Below are 18,388 nucleotides of genomic sequence, written 5' to 3' on the forward strand. Positions count from 1 at the left end.
CTCTCCTTTTCTTTTGCATTGTGTGATCTGAATTTCGTGTCATATCTGTATGGGTACACTCCTTTTCATATTGGAATCTGCAATCAAACCGGAAATATAACCGCCCTAGGGCTCTGGCAGAGCAATGCGAGCCTTATCCTGGCATACGGATGTCTACCCCTAAAACAAAAGTATTTGCATCTGAATGATCCCGGATAAATATGTATATTTAAACCTATATCCCGCAATGAAAAGCCCTTGACAGATACTTGATGAGCAACATATATTCGTCTCAGGACAGTTGTAAAGCTGCGCCTCAGATGTTGTCTGGGGCCGTTGTGACTTCCGCACCACTCTTGAAAGGCACCTGTCTCGGGGAGGCTTAAACGTAATTTGGGTATCTCTATCAGAGACTACTATAACCAAAAAAATCGTGTCAGAAGGCGTGCCGTAATTTACAGTCTCATCCCAAGCTCAGCTCATCGCTCATAGGTTGCACGTATCTCGCCCAGATATTCTTTTCGTTGGCAGAGACAGAACTTCTTAGTTCCAGGTCTCTTCTCTTCCATACGGTTTCAACGATCTCTCTCGCCCGTCCAACTGATCCTGCCGCAACGATCGAAATATCCTGTCTTTCCAGGACGCTAAATTGATCCAGAAGGAACAGTCGGTCCTCGTCCTCGGTAACGTATACTGCAGTGACGAATAGCGGCCATAAATGGGCGGATCGGAGATACATGGGGGAGAGAGGCTTGATCCACTGAATGGCGTCACTAACTAGCTCTTGCGTCCGAGGTGCGTAGGGATCGGCAGAGCGAAGGGTGGCTATGAAGTACAGCTTTGCAGCTGTGTGCATAAGCGATGAAGTGCAAAGTAAGATATCAGAGGGTGAGAGTCCCGCTTGAACCTCTAGATTTGGACTGTCCATGGAAGTGTGAGACGATACACAAGGTGGAAGGCGCTGGGTAAGCGATTCGAGTTGGTGATCTACCAGCGCAGCCTTATCTGACCAGGAAACTGATGTCACGAAGCCACCTGTGGCCTAAAATATAGAAAATGTGTTAGGAATACTATAAAACAAATCATGCGAAGACAAATCTTTCGGTGCCAGACGGATAGGATCATTCTTTACCATTTCTCTAGAAAGGTCTGTGATCGACGAAATGATACCGATCAATTCATACGAGCAGCCAACAGATGGATCAATCTAAACCTTCGTATCAGTTTTATTTCACCTGCATGACTTCAGAAAACTGCCTACCTCATCAGAATGCACAGGAGGCAATTCTTTGACCTTGGCTCTTTTCCCGCATGCCGAGCGGCCAAGGGCATCCTTCACGAGGAAGAATTTTGAAACGAACGTCGACACAGCAGGAGTGATCACTGACGCATCATGCGCATCCATTCTCAGGCGCAGCATGTCTACTGCAGCGCACAAATGCGTCGACCACGAAGCCTGACAGCTATCCGAGATCTAAGGCCTTGAGTCAGCACTTTGCGGGTATCCGGTTATGAGGTAAAAAATCATGCACATACTTCAAAAACACAGAGCATCAGAATCGCAATCAAGTTGTAGTCACTGACTGCCGTTTCTGGCTGGCCAATGTCGTGACGAAGGAGTTGGATCGTCCGGTGTTTGTGCCGCAATGCCACCGGGTAAAGGTCGTGCTGTCCAGCAGCTGTAAGAGTCAAAGCTCCTAGAGCCAATACCATCTGCATGACGGATTCACTGCTCAATGAAATGGGCAGGATTATGTGGCGAAAAGCGTTCGATGAATCGTCAACTAAAGTCATGTTTTGGCAAACACGCTGGAGGTCTGTAGGGCCACACAAAGTTCAGTAAGCCCTTTGCCATCCAACATAAAATCGCGAGTATCTACCTACAATAGTCAAAGAGAAGCCCATCCTGACCGGGCTGCAGCGTCGGGATCGCTCTGGGCCAGGAAAGAAGGCTCGGCGTAGGTGATCCTCTCCGCAGCAACGGAGACCACTCCCCAGAAGACGGAATGGAGATCTCATCCTCTAAATCCGACACCGTAGTGTTTATAAAGTGTTCCACTCTTCGTCTAACGGGGACTTGCACCCATGACTCCCAGCCTGGATGCTTTGCAGCCCGAGTCGACCGTCCATGCTTGACACCGCGACTCCGACTCTCGTCCTCCCATTGCAGCTGGATCCCATAGTGACACACCCTGTTGTCATTCCAGCACCGTGCACAGATCGGCCTATTCTCTGCAGAAGACCAAGATTATATCAGTTTCGATTCTTTGGAGACGTCAGACCATCTAGCGCTCCTCACCTGGACATCGCAGCTTGCGCCTCTTGCAGGTTAGGCATCCCCGACGCGAGTGCGTTACATTTCGACCAGAACGCTGTTTTGCCGCGATCGCTGAGCTCTCAGAGCACATCTCTCACCGCCAGATCTCAACTTCGACGGCAGATCATCGTCTGATAATGACTTTCGATTTCGAGACTCCGCTCGATGCTTCGTCGCGATCTCTCCTCCGGGGCAAAGCTGCTGACCAATCCTTTTTCTCCGCGATCACGGCCCGCCAATGACGGCACGCCGGAGGAACCCCGCCAGACATTTCTAAGTCCGGCAGAATGAGAGTAGATAAAAGGTTGATAGAATATCACAGCTTATCCTAAGCAAACATACAAAGTAGCACAGAGTGATTATGCCAACAAACACAAGCAGAAACTTTGAAGGCAGCAAAAATGAGATATGTACATAACTGTGTGTATGCATATACATACAGCACAAACCGGCAACACGTAGAACCTGTGAAAAGCATAGGCATTAGCCATCTCGATTATTTTTGTATCATCTCATCTCTATATCTGTCATAGATATGATCGAACAGCCAATATATATTGCCAAACAAGGTAAGCCAACGCTATGGCTGATATTAATATAATTGATCGGCCACCATGCTAATCGACTTGAAAGGCGGTGTGGCAACCGATGAAGGAAAATTGAAAATTTGCTCTTGCGGAACTCCACCTCCAAAGACTTGCCATGGAAAAACTCGAAGTTTTTACGGGTCCCCCAAATGGCCCGAGTTCATATCTTCCAAGGTTCTGTGCTGCACGTGTTACAATGCCGATCCCACTCGTGGTGGCAGGTTGGGCATATGTGGAGATAGTGAGGCCCAAAAATAAGGTAATTTGTTTAGCGAAACTCAGGTACATATTTCTCCAACTGGGGGTGCTGTCAAAAAAATGACAGTTGACACCCGCGATATCCGACGTCCCGAGTGGAGATACTCCACATCAACATGCTGATTCTCCAGAATGAATTCGCGACAACATGCAAAAGAGGCAGATGCCCAGGTTATTAGGGAAATCTTAAAAGTCCAACTGCTGTTGGCGCGTTCAATGGGGCCTCTTGCTATGTGTGTAAGGCATCTAGGCGCCCAGACCTGCGATGTCATAATTCTTCAGAGTGGTCTGGGCAGCGCAAAGCCGCACCAACTTGTTATTCTTCGCGGTCAAGCCTCCAGTCTGGAAGCGGCTGTTTTCCTCAGCACGTGCCTCGAAGGAGCAGCAAATTTTCATTTCCAACTAACGGAGGAGCCCGCGTTTTCCCGGTAAGCCGAATAGAGCGCGACAACCCGAGGTAGTGATAATAACATGGTCCAAATTAATACCTATTGGAGCCGATCGGTGTTCGTATTCGGCATGGTAACCGGCTCAATCTGGACACGCAGAAAACGTGTCTACCGGGATCGGATCAGCCTTAAGGCCTTTATCGTATGAGGGCCCTTATCACGGTGCGCAGTAGCAGCATTTGCCCTTGGCCTCAGACTTGGAGATGCGTACTACGGAGTTAAGGGTCCTCCAGCTACCTAAGTACGGCTACGAGTAATCCGTCACGATCCCCACCTGCGCACATCCAACATGAGAAGATGGTTGAGAAGGCTGGCGAGGCCGCCGCGGATCATTTACTTCGATAGTACAAGTCCCAGGAACCGCGATGTCTGGGCGCGAGCATGGAAGCGCATCCCCTGGGGTTTTGGCAGGCGATGATCAGCACGGCGCAGAACCCGGTAGTCGTTTTCCCACACGAACGCTGCACGTTCCCCTGAGGATTCAGGGTCGTGCATGAGCCACGATGGACGGTCTTTGCGCTCGAGTCAATGCTACCTGAATAATCGCCCCACTCCCAAGAGGAGGAGACAAGGCTAGACGCGGATTGGAACAGTCTCGAGAGTTGCGACCTCTTTCGCATCGAGTCATCGAGTAGGTAACAAACCAGTTCACGTACGAAGTGGGACTCACTGTCAATTAGTGATCGAAACGCTCGAACCGTCACGTTGATGCTTTATCGCCAACGCCATATCGCAGGAGAGTTAGACGCTTGGCTCCTGTGAAACACCGCGAGTCATGCCATCATGCTCGCTGAACGAGGTCCTGGCCAAGTCTCCAAGGGAGCTCAGGCCAAATTAACCCCTCCGGTGACTTTAGGTAGTCTGACTCCCTTCTCTTGTCTCAATTGACCCCGCCTTGGGAGCACACCGGCTACGATGTGGTGGCTCGTGATGCATGACATCGACGGCCCGAGGTTATCCAAAATAAAAAAGGAAAACAGCAGCTGAATAGGGACTCAGTGACTATGCTCCCGGCGGATGAGGAGCCGTGTACCGCGCGTGTTCTAGAAGAGAGATTGGTCCAGAGATAATTATTAATCATTCAGTATTGGCCATGAAGATTGGAGAGTGTGCCCATGTGGTAGTTTAGCCTATGCATCACGTCCGTTCTCTGCACAGTAGTAAGTTTTTTTCCCCTTGGCACTTGTCTGTTTAGGCTCTGACAGATGTCACATAAGGTCCGGACGTTGCGTTGATTATTGGAGGACTCACTACCGTTCTCCCGTGCGCGGCCCGCCCAATCTCTGAAATTTCGACCAAGATCGTCCTCGACGCACAGGCCTATCTGCCAGAATCAAGATACTTTTGCTGTACCGTGGTTGGCAAATTTGCTGGCGGGACATGAACTACGGTCACTATCTGGAAGGGTCGTGGCTGTGTTGTTCTCGGCAAGCCCAGCGCACACGTTCCCTTTGGCCTTGGGTCAAACTTCAACGGCATGATTTTAGGTACAGAGTACCTGCAGTTCTTCACGAGCTCTAGCGATAAGCGCGAACCACCCGCTGGTCCGTCGCAAGTTCTTTCCTTTCCGGTGCCAATATTGATCTACTAGTTGGGTGCCATCGCTCCACTGGATCGGAGATGGTTTCTACGGAGTAGGTTGCGGTTCATGCCGACAGACTGGTATCTTAGGTAATTCGAGGGTCTCTCCCAGTCCATACTCCGTCCATATCATGTCCACCAGCCTTCCGCGTCCCAATTTCGAAACTCCAAATCTGAAACACTGAGTCCGTATGATTAATCAACTGCCTCAGATCATGCTTCTTCTGGGGTTCTAGCGTGCACGACTCTGTGTTGGACGTGCTCAGCGTCTGTATAGCGATCTACAGCTATTTCAAGCCACATCCTAAGAAAACATTACACGTTGCCGCATCTTCCATGCATTCGGCGATAGTGTGACTGCCATTGGTATCCCGAACGTTTGGAACCCACCCAAGGATTGTAAACGTGACATGCTTTACAACGCGTTTTGGCCGGGATGTTGATGTCTCTGGACAATTGGTCCGAGGTTGTGTCGGACAAGGGGCTTCTGGATTTTCCCGCCTCTGCAGTGGCATTTTAATATGGCCTCTTCGGATATGATCACACTGGCTAGTGAAATTTGAGTTTTGGATCACGTATTTACACTTCGGTTTTGATTCTATTGACTGGAGTTTCCGCGGTTTCAACCACATATACACAAGTCACCTTTCGTACGAAAATTGTCTGAAAGACGCCCGTTCAACCTAGTCCCTTTTGCAACGGAAACCTGTTTGGGCACTTGGACCGACCCCTGCCCTAGAACCATGCCTACGGCTCTGCCAATCTGAAGATCCTCGGGTGCTAAGAGCTTAGAGGGTGGCCTGAGGTCAAATCTGGGGCTCCACCGCCACCCGTGATGGTTCTAAGCCCTAGGCTCTCTAATAATAATGTTACGCCGTACTCCTCCTGCTTGGACGGTCCCCAGTTTCCCCTTTTTCCTTTCCTAAAAGCTCTGCACTTTACCTACCCAGAGAGTCATTCGTTCGAGATATCTCAAGATGCTAGAGCCAGGAACGCTGTTCGCGTCCTTGAATCGCCGTTAATCAAAGCTGAACGTCCTGGAGAGCCTCTCTCCTGCTGCTCCTTGCTCGCACCGGCCGTTTTTCAGCGACGAAGCCTGCAAGGACCGCACTTTCTTTCAATATAGGGCAGGATGGAGGGACCCCGCGGGCGGCAGGCCCTGAATGTCAGCATCGTCTTCACTTCATTCTCTACTTTCATAGTCGCTTGCCGCTTCTACACGAGACTTTATTTGGTGAAACAGACCGGCGCCGATGACTGGTTGATCCTCGTTTCTCTTGTAAATTCAACCAGAGAAGCCTGATACTCTGGATCATCTTGCTGACATGGCGTGCAGATTTTCTCATTGACCTTTTTGGGACTCTTTGCGGGTGAAACCTTCCATGGAATGGGTATTCATTTCAAAGACATCCCTCCTAACATCCTAAAGAAGCAATTGATTGTAAGTCTAATATCGGTAAACCATCAATACCCGCCAGCTGATAGGATTGCCTTTTAGTTTTTCTGGGCGACCGTCCCAATCTATCAAACCAGTCTTATCACCGCCAAGGCATCAATTCTCTTCCAGTACAGGAGAGTGTTTCCAACAAAGCGCATGCGCATGGCATGTAATGCGATGATTGCAGTCCTAGCACTCTACGGCACGTGGACCATCCTCAGCGCTTGGTTGAACTGCATCCCTGTCTCGAAGTTCTGGGATGATTCTGTTCCCGGTCATTGCCTGAGCAAAGAGGGGCTATGGTTCTCCAATTCAGCCATGCATATTCTCACAGATGTGATCATTCTTATTCTTCCAATGCCTGTTCTCAAATCCTTGCAACTCCCAAAAAAGCAGAAAATCGCTCTCATGGGAGTGTTTGCTCTTGGTGGATTGTGAGTGTCCATACCATTGAGGATTCTACGGTGTCTAATATTCTTACTTACTTTGCCTGCAGTGTTTGCATTACCAGCATCCTTCGCTTGAAAAGCTTATATGTGATTTCGAAATCCACGGACCCAACCTGTACGTGAACCGATCTTTGCTGGAGTACCCTCCTTCTGAAAGGACGACCGGATTACTGACTAACCAACCTTGGCAGGGGACAACCCCGGTGCGGCAACCTGGTCAGCTGTTGAATGCAACGTTGCCATCATTTGTGCTTCGCTCCCGAGTCTCAGACCGCTGCTCTCTAGACTATTCCCCCGGATCTTTTCCCATCTCAGCAGCAACCAGAAGAGCAAATACGGGAGAAGTCGGAGCAGAATCACTGGTTTCTCCAACATCAACGCCTCGGTGACGGCCGGAGACCACGAGTACAGCATGTACGATATGGAGGGCAGAAGGACTGACGAACACGTTTTTAAATCCATGAGTGGAATCAAAGTGACAACGGAATTCTCGCAGCAATCTGCTCCCAAAGGCGATGAGACCTCGAGCGAGCGGAAATTGGTTTTGAATGCGTTATAAGTGGATACCCCGGTGACTTTTTTCTTTTGTGCTGATTTCTACGAAATACCTAGCGTACATTCTCTTTAGGCGGCTTTCTGTGTTTTATATTATTCTTCAAGGACATATGGATACGCTTTGTAAATATCGAATCAACGGGACTATGTCAGGGGAGGAATTTCGAATTATAATACGAAGGCGCGTCGAGAAGCAGACAGACCCGGGGTTCCGCTGAAGCTTGATGACTACATGCCCACGTCGGCGAGAACGCCGAAGCCATCTCAACTCCAACTTGTCACCATTCACGATAGACATATCGTGTCTCTGTGACCCGTTAAAGCTGTCAAGATATCTTGGCTTCGAAGATAGGGAAACGGTTTACGGGGCATCCTCAACGACGTCTCCAAGGGCCTGGTTTTGCATATACACGGCTGGCCTTACATCATACTTCTCGCATCCCCTTCAACAATGGCTGAGCTGGACGCAGTGCCCGAAAAATATGAAGATCTCCCTGACAAGCGGCGATACTGGCCTGCCGCTGCTGGCTCGTCCGAGGAAGGGCTTGGTATGCTCCGTCTTCTCACACCCGACGTCGTCGCAGCCGCCGCGCGTACGCAGATCCGGACCGGTGAACGCGTGTGCTTGAATTGGGACTTGTCCAAGTTCGAATATCCAGGTTCGCACCTACCATTGCACTTCCAAATCCTGTCCCATGTGCATCGAATTGAGGGAGACCAGGATTTGGCCGGAAGCCCTTCACGCACAAGATCAAGTGGGTGTCCCCAGGAACCGCCTTCGACGACGAATACCACTTCAACCCGCAGCAATCCTCGCAGTGGGACGGGTTCCGGCATCACAGTGGTGCAGTCATTGCTCCCGACGGACGCAAGCTCTGGCACGGCGGCACGACGGCCGACGAGATCCTGAACGACCCGACCTCGAGCCGGATCGGCATCGGACACTGGGCGAAACAGGGCATCGCGGGCCGCGGCGTGCTCATCGACTATCAATCATTCCTGGAGAAGAAAGGAGAGGCCGTACCTGACGCACTCACCCAGCACACCGTCCCCCTCGACGACGTCCTCACGATCGCCAAGGAATGCAACATCCAGTTCCAACGCGGGGACATCTTCTTCCTCCGCATCGGACTCCCGAAGACATGGAACGCGATGACCGACGCCGAGAAGCAAGCCTACAGCCAGCAGAGCGGCAAACCCAAACACGCGGGTCTGGAGCAGAGCGAGCGAGTGCTCAAGTTCCTGTGGGATAACCACTTCGCGGCCGTGGCATCGGACGCGGTCAGTTTCGAGGTGTTCCCCGCGCTGCAGCCCGAGTGGGATCTGCATCAGCATGTGCTTGCGGGCTGGGGCGTGCCGATCGGGGAGATGTTCGATCTGGACCGTCTGGCGGAGTTGTGCAAGAGGCTGGGCCGGTGGACGTTCTTCGTGTCGAGCAGTCCGCTGAATTGTGCCCAGGGGGTGTCGAGTCCGCCGAATTGTATGGCGATATTTTGAAATCGTACTATTTTAATAGTATTAATTCAGTCTGCTTCGTGCTTTGCTGAATCAACCAGATTTAGTTTTATTGACACTACAGATATCGCAATACTATTGGACGTCTCTATATATAGTAATGGCCATAATGAACCTAAAAAGCAAATCGTTGGCAATCTCCAAGTATGTACATTGATGATCTGATGTCTCTGGATTAGGGGGGAAAAAGGAACACGTTTAACCTCCCTAATAGATAGTACGACAGCTGTGACCGGAAAACGTCTTCTGCGTGAGAACATACCTGACCTAGTTCAAATATGATAAAGGGGTAGAATCTCCGCAGGTGCGACACATAAGCTTTTGAATGCCAGGAATGGCCTTTTACCACATAGGGTCGCATGTTCCGCAAATGAGTCGTGTCTTGCCATTTTAGGAAGGGGGCGGGGGATTGGACATATCTACCTTGTATGTTGGTTCTCGATAATATACACTCTATAAAAATATTTCCTCATATCCCTCTTCAAACCAATCCTGGTTTGTAATCGCCCCGGAGGCGGGGGGCTACACATTCTTCTGTTTAGAGGACACGGATCACGGAGCATGTGGACTGAGCAGATTTTAAATATGTGAGCGGTAATCACGACCATAAGTCCCAATACAACATCCTCAACCAAGGAAACTCCACATCGAACGGTTCTAAAATCTTGACAACCCATTCATCCCAATCGTCATCCCATCGCGTGGTAAACATCGCCATGGAGTATTCCCAATACCTACGGTGTCGTCCGGATTTCTCCCAGTCAATCAGGGTCACCTCGTATTGAAATCCGTCTGCATTGTCGTCGCGACCAACACGTCGGATCATGACATTCTTACGCTGAAAATCAGCATGCGTAAATTTTGGCTCATGGCCTCGGAAAACACGCGCCACGATAGAAGTTGGCCTTGTGGGCCGTACGTGGATCGGATTCGCTGGTGTATCCTAATGCCATCGCCTCGTTCAGCGCGGCTTCGGCGTCGAACGGTCCGTTGATGGAAGGTGTCAGCTCCAGGGTCCAGAACATACCGTCCAGGAGATTGCGGTGACCAATACTGCCGTAGAAACCTTGTAATGGGAGCTTGCGGAGCTCACTGAAATACTCTCCTCTCTGAGCGTGGTGCTGATTTCTAGCTTCTGGGAATACGTCAAGGACGGCCACTGCGTGTCCATGTCCAGGGTGTCGCCTTCGATGTATTCCATGACGATGTAATTCGTTGATGTATCAGGGCCGTTGTAAAGAGCGTAGACCTGTGTGACGCGAATCTTGGTGGTCGCTTGCTGGATAAAGAGCATATTCTCTCCTTCGATGAGGTCAAGTTGGAGGGCGCTGCCGAATTTCACGGCAAAGTGAGATCCCACTTTGACAACCTTGTAGCCGTTGTGCTCAATGAGGAGCGATGCTTCCTCGATCTCAGCGTTTGTTGGAAGGGGACATGGGACGTGCGAAATATGGTAGCTCCATAGGTGTTGTTGGCATGGTCGGCAAGTGAAAATAAGAAGCCAGACTGAGGCTTCACGCGAATGGGCAGGGAAAAAAGGCACTCACTAACTAAAGGGATTTCAATAGCAAAAGCCCAAGTTTGATATATTGAATGTGTTGTTTTAGATAGATACAGCCCAGAAAATGCTATTGACCGAAAACTCGAAGAAGCATATTGTGTAAGTCTGGTCTGCGGTCTAGGAGATCAATCCGTTTCATTTAGCGCCGTGTCCCTCCATAACATCACATTATTCCTACATCGGATAATGTTGCTCATGAAGAAGAAGTAATTGACTGACTAGGTATGTTTAGACAGCTTGTGAGTAATAAGAAATAAGGGTTGAGCCTGGCCAGTTCCATTTTCAAACGGTCAAACTCTCTGACAATGATACAAATTGATATCCGTTCCTTGAACCTCATTCCCGCTTAGAGTTCTCCAGAAAGAGAAATGACCAATCGTATCTCAAAGCCACTTGCATCACAGATAAAAGGAAGTCCACAGAGAGTAATTGCACTTGCACGGCTTAATAAAGATAGAGCTCTAGCTTGGAGAGAGTCTCTCTGCACTTCTCTGTTCCCAATTCCTGTCCTTGTAAACGAGGAGTCCTATCTCTGCCTCTTTGCATGCAACACGCAAAGACTCGATCGTATGATATAACTCCGGTTTGAGACGCTCGAGACAGATATCCAACTCGTAATCGACACGAGCTTCTTCATTAAGACTACCCTCAATCCCTAAGCAGTCTAGATTGGGCGCCCGTGTTTCTCTGTTGGAGACCAAATCCAGTAACTGGGACACAAGGATTGGAATGTATTTCTCGTCACAGTCCTCAATGTAGAGCCACTCAAGTGACGGAGGGTGGACGTCCATGAGCGGTGTGGCTACTACTATCTCATGCTTTCCAGGCCCACGGCGGATATCAAGAAGATTCCGCAGCCGGATGTGTATTTCTCTTAGCTCTGTGAAATCTGCCATATGTGAAAAAAGTGCGATAATTTAACCATAGGGTCTGTAGACTCTTTTTGGCGGGTGTAAGGGGATCAAAAAAAGACGGATGGTTGAAACCTTGGTCCGATTTCGTAGAGCTGCAAACGGCTGTACTTGGAACATTGCAAATTGGCGTACGAAGAAATTAGATTGCGTGTGAAGTGGCAGATTTTACTGTCCTCTAGTTCTAGATATGTGATGGATGAGCTGCTAGGTAAAAGTACCTGCTGAGACGGATGCTCTAAGTCGCCGTCCCAAAGAGACCATTCAATCACGTTGTCCGCAATTAACATTTGCATGGATGGGAACCGAAAGAACGGCAATAAATCGCAAGGATGCATGTAATACGCATCGCCCTCCTCGCAGTCTTCATTTTCCTCCTCCCCCGATGGCTCAATCTCGACCTGCTCCAATCGTGTAAAGCCAGGTTTCACGTCGAATGGCTTTTCGAGATTTGCCGCCCGTTGAATGATGCGTGAGAAATACCCCGACCTGTCTTTGTATTCCACGCGAAGTGTTCTCAAACTGCCCAGTAATAGTGGCAGTAATCCTGCCCAAGCATCATCTAACCCAGCCGTCAGATCTGTTTCCCATTTCATCTGTTCCTCCGTCGAATGGCTTGCCTTTTTCACTATTTCTCGGAACAGTGCCGGGTCGCATGACAGCTTCTCCTCGGGTGAGAAAAGGGGCCCCAAGATGTCAAGACGGAGTACCCGTACGGCCTTGAGCCAGTTCGGGCTTTCGTAGAAGTGCTTGCACAAAAGGGATCGTTTCCGACCCTCTGACAAAGACACATCGATAAAGGAGGGGGAGGAACAGATCATGAAAAAGGTGGTTGACACACATGAGATTGAGGCAATCCCTCTTATAGACCAGTAGATCACCAATCAGCAGGAGTATCTTGTTGGGGAGAACGGGTGCCACCTTCAGAAGTTCAACACAGCGATAGAATCAAGGAGTGACTGTGTTGTCAATGATATAGAAGAGAAGAAGGTGAAATCTCAGTTGCAGAACTTTAGTCGCAGAGACGAATGTATCTGACAGGTGATTGTCTCACGTCGTCTGGTGATAAGCTGTCGAGAAGGAAAGTCTGCTTGTTTGTAGCAGGTTGTTGTTAGGGTCGTTTGTCCATCGTGGGGGTGGTCTCCGACCACTGGAGGACCTCCCTCCTTCATGATCAGGGATCCAGATCAGATCCTTCACAAAGGGAACACCTGATTTCATAATAGAAAGACGTCCATTGTTTCTCTACGTGAACATTCTGAGGGGATCTTGCTATTGTACAGTACATGAATCGTTCTAGAAATAGTACCTCCCCGCCTCACAGTGGATAAATAAACCAGCCCCAATAATCTTCCTTGCCCTTGTATTGAATAGTCCGGATGGCGCAGGATGAAATCAGATCCCAGGTGCTGTAGTATGTATTACTCCCCTCCAGTTTCAAATGCCTAATGGATGAACCAATTGCACTCATCGATCTGATGTGCACAGCGGTGAGTCTCCTTCATTAGATGGTCGTTGGTTATATAATGGGACGCTTGATTGGGTAGAAAGGAAGTCAGTCCTCGAAATCTGCAGCCCTGTCGTACTGCTTAGAAGTTAGTAGGCTCCAGGGTTCTAACAAGCAAACTTCTTTTTTCCCAGGATAAGCATATAATTCGTCTTAGTTCGACCTGAATACTAACCTCAAGACAAGACCCAAGCCGAGTAAGCAGCTCAACCTCCATCCTCTCAGCCTCGTCCGGGTCCTCCATAATCTGACCGATATCATCCTCTCTTCCGTAATCGTGCTCCCACGACTTCTGGCTAGCACCTTTCATTTTTGTAAGGATCGCCTGGCGGAAATGCCACCGCAGCACCTGGTCGCTGACACGACCGTTGATAGACTGCGCCTGTGTCGCACTGCGACTAAGTGTCTTTCCGCCAATTTGCAAGACGCCTTCGCAGAAGGAGACTACCTCGTAGCCATCCTATATGCAATTAGCTTCTGAGCTGAGGTGGCAATGCAAATAGGGTATACGCACCTCAGGGTTAACCGCAATCCTAAACGTCCCAAACAGACAATGGACATCACTTTTGAGAAAAAGTCCATTCTGAGCAGAGTAAAGCCTGCTCTCGCCGATTCTTGAAGCCGGCTTATTATCCGTAATCCAAATCATGCCGTAATTATTTTGTTCCCAGATATCTCGTTGTGCGATGGGAAATATAATGGACCGCATCTAGGATGGCGAACTGGTCAAAAGCGAAACCTCCAATCCCGGTGATTGCGCAAACGTTGTCTCTGTTTCTTACGCTGTCGCGGAAGTATTTTCCCTGTAAGTGGGTGTTCAGCTTAAAGACCGCATACTCCAACGAGATCGACTAATTTGGGCGGTTGAGGGAATCTCCCTCTGTGCTAATAGGGCATACGAGGATCTAATACAACATAGGACCCTGCTGTCAGATCCGATCCAGTTCTCGGTAGCCTTAAACCGGTCGAGCCGTTTTCGTTCACGTAAAAAATCGCCCCATGGAGCATTATGCGGGTTAAACCGTAAGAATTTCCCGGTACATGTCGTAGAAGTTTGCATTGCTCACATGCGGGTTGGGGTTTTGGAAGAAGCCTACATATTTCAAGAGATCAAAAAATGACAACTTGAAAACGGAGTTGTTGGCTCCACACTCATAAAATATGGGCTTACCGCCGAGGTAGATCCCATCGTCATTGTAGATATGGACGTTACGGCTCTGGTAGGTCTGGGAGGTCTGGTGGACCCTCGGCGTTGCTATCAGCGTAGAAGCTGTCGTGGGAGCTGCATTTTCTTGCAAGCTTGTCAATGGGAAGCAGGAATTAGATTCTGGAGAAATGTTATTCTTTCCACCTCGTGCAGCGACCGTTGAGGTAATGGGGTCAATAGATGAATCCATTTTCAAACACATTCACCATTTTCTTGGGTACAACTGAAAGGAGATATGAGGCAGGAATAGTGATAGAGCTACTATGTTTCAAGGTAACTGAACTACTTTCAAACTCTGACCTATCTATGACAACCACAAAAACAAAATCGATCAGACCTTTCCCCCGCACTACTCCCATGGTAGAATCCTCTGGCAAGTTGTGTGCTGCAGCTATCCATAGCGACACAAGAGAATTGCTGAAAATACATGGTTCTCAATGCTTACCAAGGCAACAGGGATGAACAAATAGAAATATCACAGTAAGACAACTTGATATAGGACTTGTCTGCTGTCAGACCTGATCTACCTAGTGTTGATATGCGGCGCAAGTGGCTATGCTCGGCCGTTTACGGATGATATCTTGATTATATAATACAGCCAACGCAGGACTGGCAGTCACGTGTGAATATCGACAATCTGGTCTCACTCAGCACGGCTTCAGCCCCAATTGTCCGGGCTCGGGATATATATAGTACTCGCATATCGCGGGTGCTAACATTTTTACAGCCAACTGTTCAATACATTTATACAATTCTTTGTTTTTATTTTCCGTCGTGTTGTTGTGATGGTGTTGCTTCCAATCTCCAGGATCTGTTGAAAGAACGGCCGTTACAAGGTTTAGTACCTCGGTACAGATAGTACTACCTTAACCTGTCTCCTGCGCAGAAACGGCATCCGGGCTTTACTTAGGACTTACAAGGGTAATTGGTTTAAAACATAGTGAGTCCTGTCAGACCAATGCGGATGGTCTCCGAGATATCCGAGATATTGGCTTTTTTTCTTTTTTTTTCCGTGGCTGATTTCTTGATAAGGCAGACCGATTTCTACTAGGTTTTCGCCAAGCGAGACGGTTCTTCCTGTGAAGAAGAAAGAGGGGACGCAAGTGAAGTGGGAAGAAAGATCAGTTCGCCAAAAATGGCTCTCGTTCCCATTCCCTCGTTCGGGGTCGAGAGCATCCGGGACCTCCTCCAGTTGGCGCTCCCTCTGGCTTCTTGGAAGACGTTGGCTTTGGTGCTGGCTCTGCTTAATATTAAGAATTTGCCTTTTTCGTGGCATGTAGGTTGTGTGCTTTTCTTTCAATCCTCCTGGTTAAACTCATAGTTTCACGGACATTCTCTGTTCTGTCCCTCACCGATCTCTATCCCTGTACTCCTGAGATCTGGTTTACGGAAGTTTGGACTGACATCCCTCCAGATCCGTCTCATTTACCATCTTATCGGCAACATGCGCCTACGCCCTGGAGCCCCGTTGGCTCCAAAAGTGAAAGCCAAGGATTCGAAGGGAGGCCAACCGCACCCTCTCTTCGTCCCGAGCAGCATCACTTCCCGCACTCCTCTCCTGGAGACGGACTACAACATCCACAAGTCCAACAGCACGTACTTCTCTGACCTGGACATATCCCGCACGGCACTTGTCTCACGCATTTACTCCCCCGGAATGAGCATCGTCAGCAAAGAACTCGACAAGGAGCTCGCTAGCAACGATAGCAAGCCGAAGAAGAAGAAGCTGCCGATGTATATCGCCCTGGGATCCGTCTACTGCAGCTTCAAGCGGGAAATTAAACCGTACGAGCTGTTCGAGATCCAGTCCAAGGTCGCCGCGTGGGACCAGAAGTGGCTGTACATCCTGAGCTTCTTCCTGCGGCCAGAAAAGCGCAAGGGGGAAGGGAAGACGCTGTTCGCGACTGCGATCAGCAAGTACGTGGTGAAGAAGGGCCGGTTGACCGTCCCGCCTGAGAGGGTGCTCCGGGCCAGCGGGTTCCTGCCGCCTAGGCCCGAGGGGGCTCCTGAACAGTCAGTGACTGCTTCCAATGATACTTCTGGGGTTGGAACGCCATTAGGTGCTGAGGGGACCACGGCGGGAGAGAGCGTCGATGGTTTCCTTGTCCGTGAGGTGCTGACGTTGACTGAAGACAAGATACCGGAACCTGCGGTTCTTGGGGACCAGAAGCAAAAGAACAATGGCTCCTGGGATGCTCAGGAATGGAGCTGGGAGAGAATTGACGAAGAGAGGAAGCGGGGGCTTGAGGTCATCGAAGGATATATCAACCTAGATGCCAAGCTCCACGAGCAATGGAACGCTTAAGCAAGCAGAGCTTGCTGGGAGTAGACTTCCGCTATAGAAGCTTTGCTGGATTGGTTCTCTGATCAGTGGGGATGTCAGAGACAACGGATGGGAATATAGATAGATATCAAGGTCCTGCAGTTAAGTTTCAAACGCTAGAGGCGGTCAGCTAGAGTTTCTGTATTCTAATGTCCATTTCTGCTGTATCTTATCATCGGGTTAGCGTTGGATAATCCTAAATGTCATTGCTAGACCCAACTGACTCACCGTGTATACCAAGGAGCTAAGGCAGCCAAGAGAAGCTAAGAAAAGCCAAGTTGATGACAAAGAGAGGCGCATCCTTTATCCCAACAACATCATCGAGATGGTTGGTGGTTGCGGCTCCATCTGCATCTCACCTGTTCCCTGTCGTTCCTGCCTGTGGCACAGACGTATGCATGTACCCTACATGCGGAAAGGAGGCACTTTTCTGAAAGACTCACACAAAAGAGGCGAATATGGCGAATCCATGGGACGTGTGGTGACGGGGCGGTCGGGATTATTCCTGATACGGAATACTCCGTGCTCGGTGATAGCCGTGGACTTGAGGATGGGGATGGTGCGCTGTGGCGCGCCCTAAAATTCACCTGTGACCGTACGAATGGCGATAAAAAAAATGTCATCAGGAATCGGGGTTCGCCTGAGTGGATCCGTGCTGTCATTCCCCGAAGCTGCATAATAAAATCATTGCACCGTGCGCTTGCTGAGCACGCGACTAAGTTAAGAGTACGCAGGTTTGTCCGGGCTTGAAGGTTCAGGCCGCTCCCGTCCTTATCTCCCGCTCATTTACTAACCTTGTTACCCTACTCACACAACGTCCAGCATTGCATCCTGATCTTAATATGCTGTCTCAGTCCACCAGCCACTCTCCAGGCCCAGGAGCCAGATGTCTGGGTTTTAAAGAAAAAAGAAAAAAGTCCCCGGAGCTGACTACCGTTACATCGACGGCCAGCCAGCTTTAGAAGGTAGACGCGCCGTGGTTGGCGGCACGAGGGGACGTCGCCTTGACGTTATCAGCGGTCGCGGTGGTACCATCAGCTATGAAGCCCACATCGCTCTCCGACCGACGTCGGCAGGCGTGACCCTGGGGTTCGGAGCACCGCCGGCCCCCTCCGCTTTTTGCCCAGTTCGGATGCTGATCGCGAGCCTCACCGGCCGTCACCTGGCCCGGCCGTCCTGCCCATTGGTTACCAGTCCTCCGAACAAGAAATCGCTCCGCGCGCGGCAGGGACGTTTTCGCAGTCAATTTCCCTGGACTTCTTTCTATTGGCAGCAGCGACCAGGCCCGCTGTACAGGTCCCAGGAGGAGAAGGTGCAGCCGCCTGAGATCCAGAACCGATCTGACCACAATCGAGCGGGACAAGTCCAGTGTAATGTGCTCTTGCCTCGGCTCAACCGTGTCCTGTCAATGCAGATAATCATCCGATCAGATCTTGATCCCTGCTTTTCTTCCCCTGTAGTAGTACGATGCGGGCTCACGATCAAGGGAGGACCGCATATCACGACTCGAACCAGGGCCTCGGGCTTATACAATCAACTCTCCGCAGGATGGATACATCCGTAAGCCGTTGCTGCCAATAATCTGCCGGGTTGGACGTTCTAGATGCGCGCTAGAAGATCCCGGGCTTCTCTATGCAACCTCTGTTTGGCGGCGGGAACAGGCTGGAGGATGGCTACCTAGGTACAGATGCCGTAAGCCGCACATTTTCCCTGCAGACTCTGTGTGGTTTCAAGCGGCCTCCCAGCTGCTA

General features: G+C 49.9%; 7 protein-coding genes across 7 annotated transcripts; 3 read left to right on the forward strand and 4 right to left on the reverse strand.

The window, feature by feature from the left end:
• Positions 1-442: 442 nt before the first annotated feature.
• On the reverse strand, positions 443-2,387 carry VTN00DRAFT_9668 (uncharacterized protein; the record flags this gene model as incomplete). The annotated part of the gene is made up of 6 exons (XM_069436648.1): positions 443-1,021; positions 1,112-1,186; positions 1,241-1,453; positions 1,516-1,796; positions 1,864-2,211; positions 2,279-2,387. The coding sequence occupies 6 exons, from the start codon at positions 2,385-2,387 to the stop codon at positions 443-445; spliced, it is 1,605 nt and encodes a 534-aa protein (XP_069284267.1).
• A 3,916-nt stretch (positions 2,388-6,303) lies between these two features.
• Positions 6,304-7,617, forward strand: VTN00DRAFT_9669 (uncharacterized protein; the record flags this gene model as incomplete). Its single annotated transcript, XM_069436649.1, has 5 exons — positions 6,304-6,450; positions 6,508-6,612; positions 6,670-7,043; positions 7,106-7,173; positions 7,250-7,617. 5 exons carry the CDS (start codon positions 6,304-6,306, stop codon positions 7,615-7,617), a joined length of 1,062 nt encoding a protein of 353 aa, XP_069284268.1.
• A 447-nt stretch (positions 7,618-8,064) lies between these two features.
• Positions 8,065-9,110, forward strand: VTN00DRAFT_9670 (uncharacterized protein; the record flags this gene model as incomplete). The annotated part of the gene is made up of 2 exons (XM_069436651.1): positions 8,065-8,272; positions 8,335-9,110. 2 exons carry the CDS (start codon positions 8,065-8,067, stop codon positions 9,108-9,110), a joined length of 984 nt encoding a protein of 327 aa, XP_069284269.1.
• Positions 9,111-9,726: 616 nt separating this feature from the next.
• Positions 9,727-12,421, reverse strand: VTN00DRAFT_9671 (uncharacterized protein; the record flags this gene model as incomplete). The annotated part of the gene is made up of 3 exons (XM_069436652.1): positions 9,727-10,071; positions 10,156-10,585; positions 11,946-12,421. 3 exons carry the CDS (start codon positions 12,419-12,421, stop codon positions 9,727-9,729), a joined length of 1,251 nt encoding a protein of 416 aa, XP_069284270.1.
• A 734-nt stretch (positions 12,422-13,155) lies between these two features.
• Positions 13,156-13,756, reverse strand: VTN00DRAFT_9672 (uncharacterized protein; the record flags this gene model as incomplete). Its single annotated transcript, XM_069436653.1, has 3 exons — positions 13,156-13,185; positions 13,283-13,567; positions 13,622-13,756. 3 exons carry the CDS (start codon positions 13,754-13,756, stop codon positions 13,156-13,158), a joined length of 450 nt encoding a protein of 149 aa, XP_069284271.1.
• A 367-nt stretch (positions 13,757-14,123) lies between these two features.
• Positions 14,124-14,504, reverse strand: VTN00DRAFT_9673 (uncharacterized protein; the record flags this gene model as incomplete). Its single annotated transcript, XM_069436654.1, has 2 exons — positions 14,124-14,200; positions 14,279-14,504. 2 exons carry the CDS (start codon positions 14,502-14,504, stop codon positions 14,124-14,126), a joined length of 303 nt encoding a protein of 100 aa, XP_069284272.1.
• Positions 14,505-15,449: 945 nt separating this feature from the next.
• VTN00DRAFT_9674 (uncharacterized protein) lies at positions 15,450-16,619 on the forward strand (the record flags this gene model as incomplete). Its single annotated transcript, XM_069436655.1, has 2 exons — positions 15,450-15,590; positions 15,729-16,619. 2 exons carry the CDS (start codon positions 15,450-15,452, stop codon positions 16,617-16,619), a joined length of 1,032 nt encoding a protein of 343 aa, XP_069284273.1.
• Between the last annotated feature and the right edge of the window lie 1,769 nt (positions 16,620-18,388).

The sequence above is a fragment of the Thermoascus crustaceus genome (assembly GCF_041956765.1).
Source record: "Thermoascus crustaceus strain CBS 181.67 unplaced genomic scaffold VTN00scaffold_8, whole genome shotgun sequence".
NCBI lineage: Eukaryota > Fungi > Ascomycota > Eurotiomycetes > Eurotiales > Thermoascaceae > Thermoascus > Thermoascus crustaceus.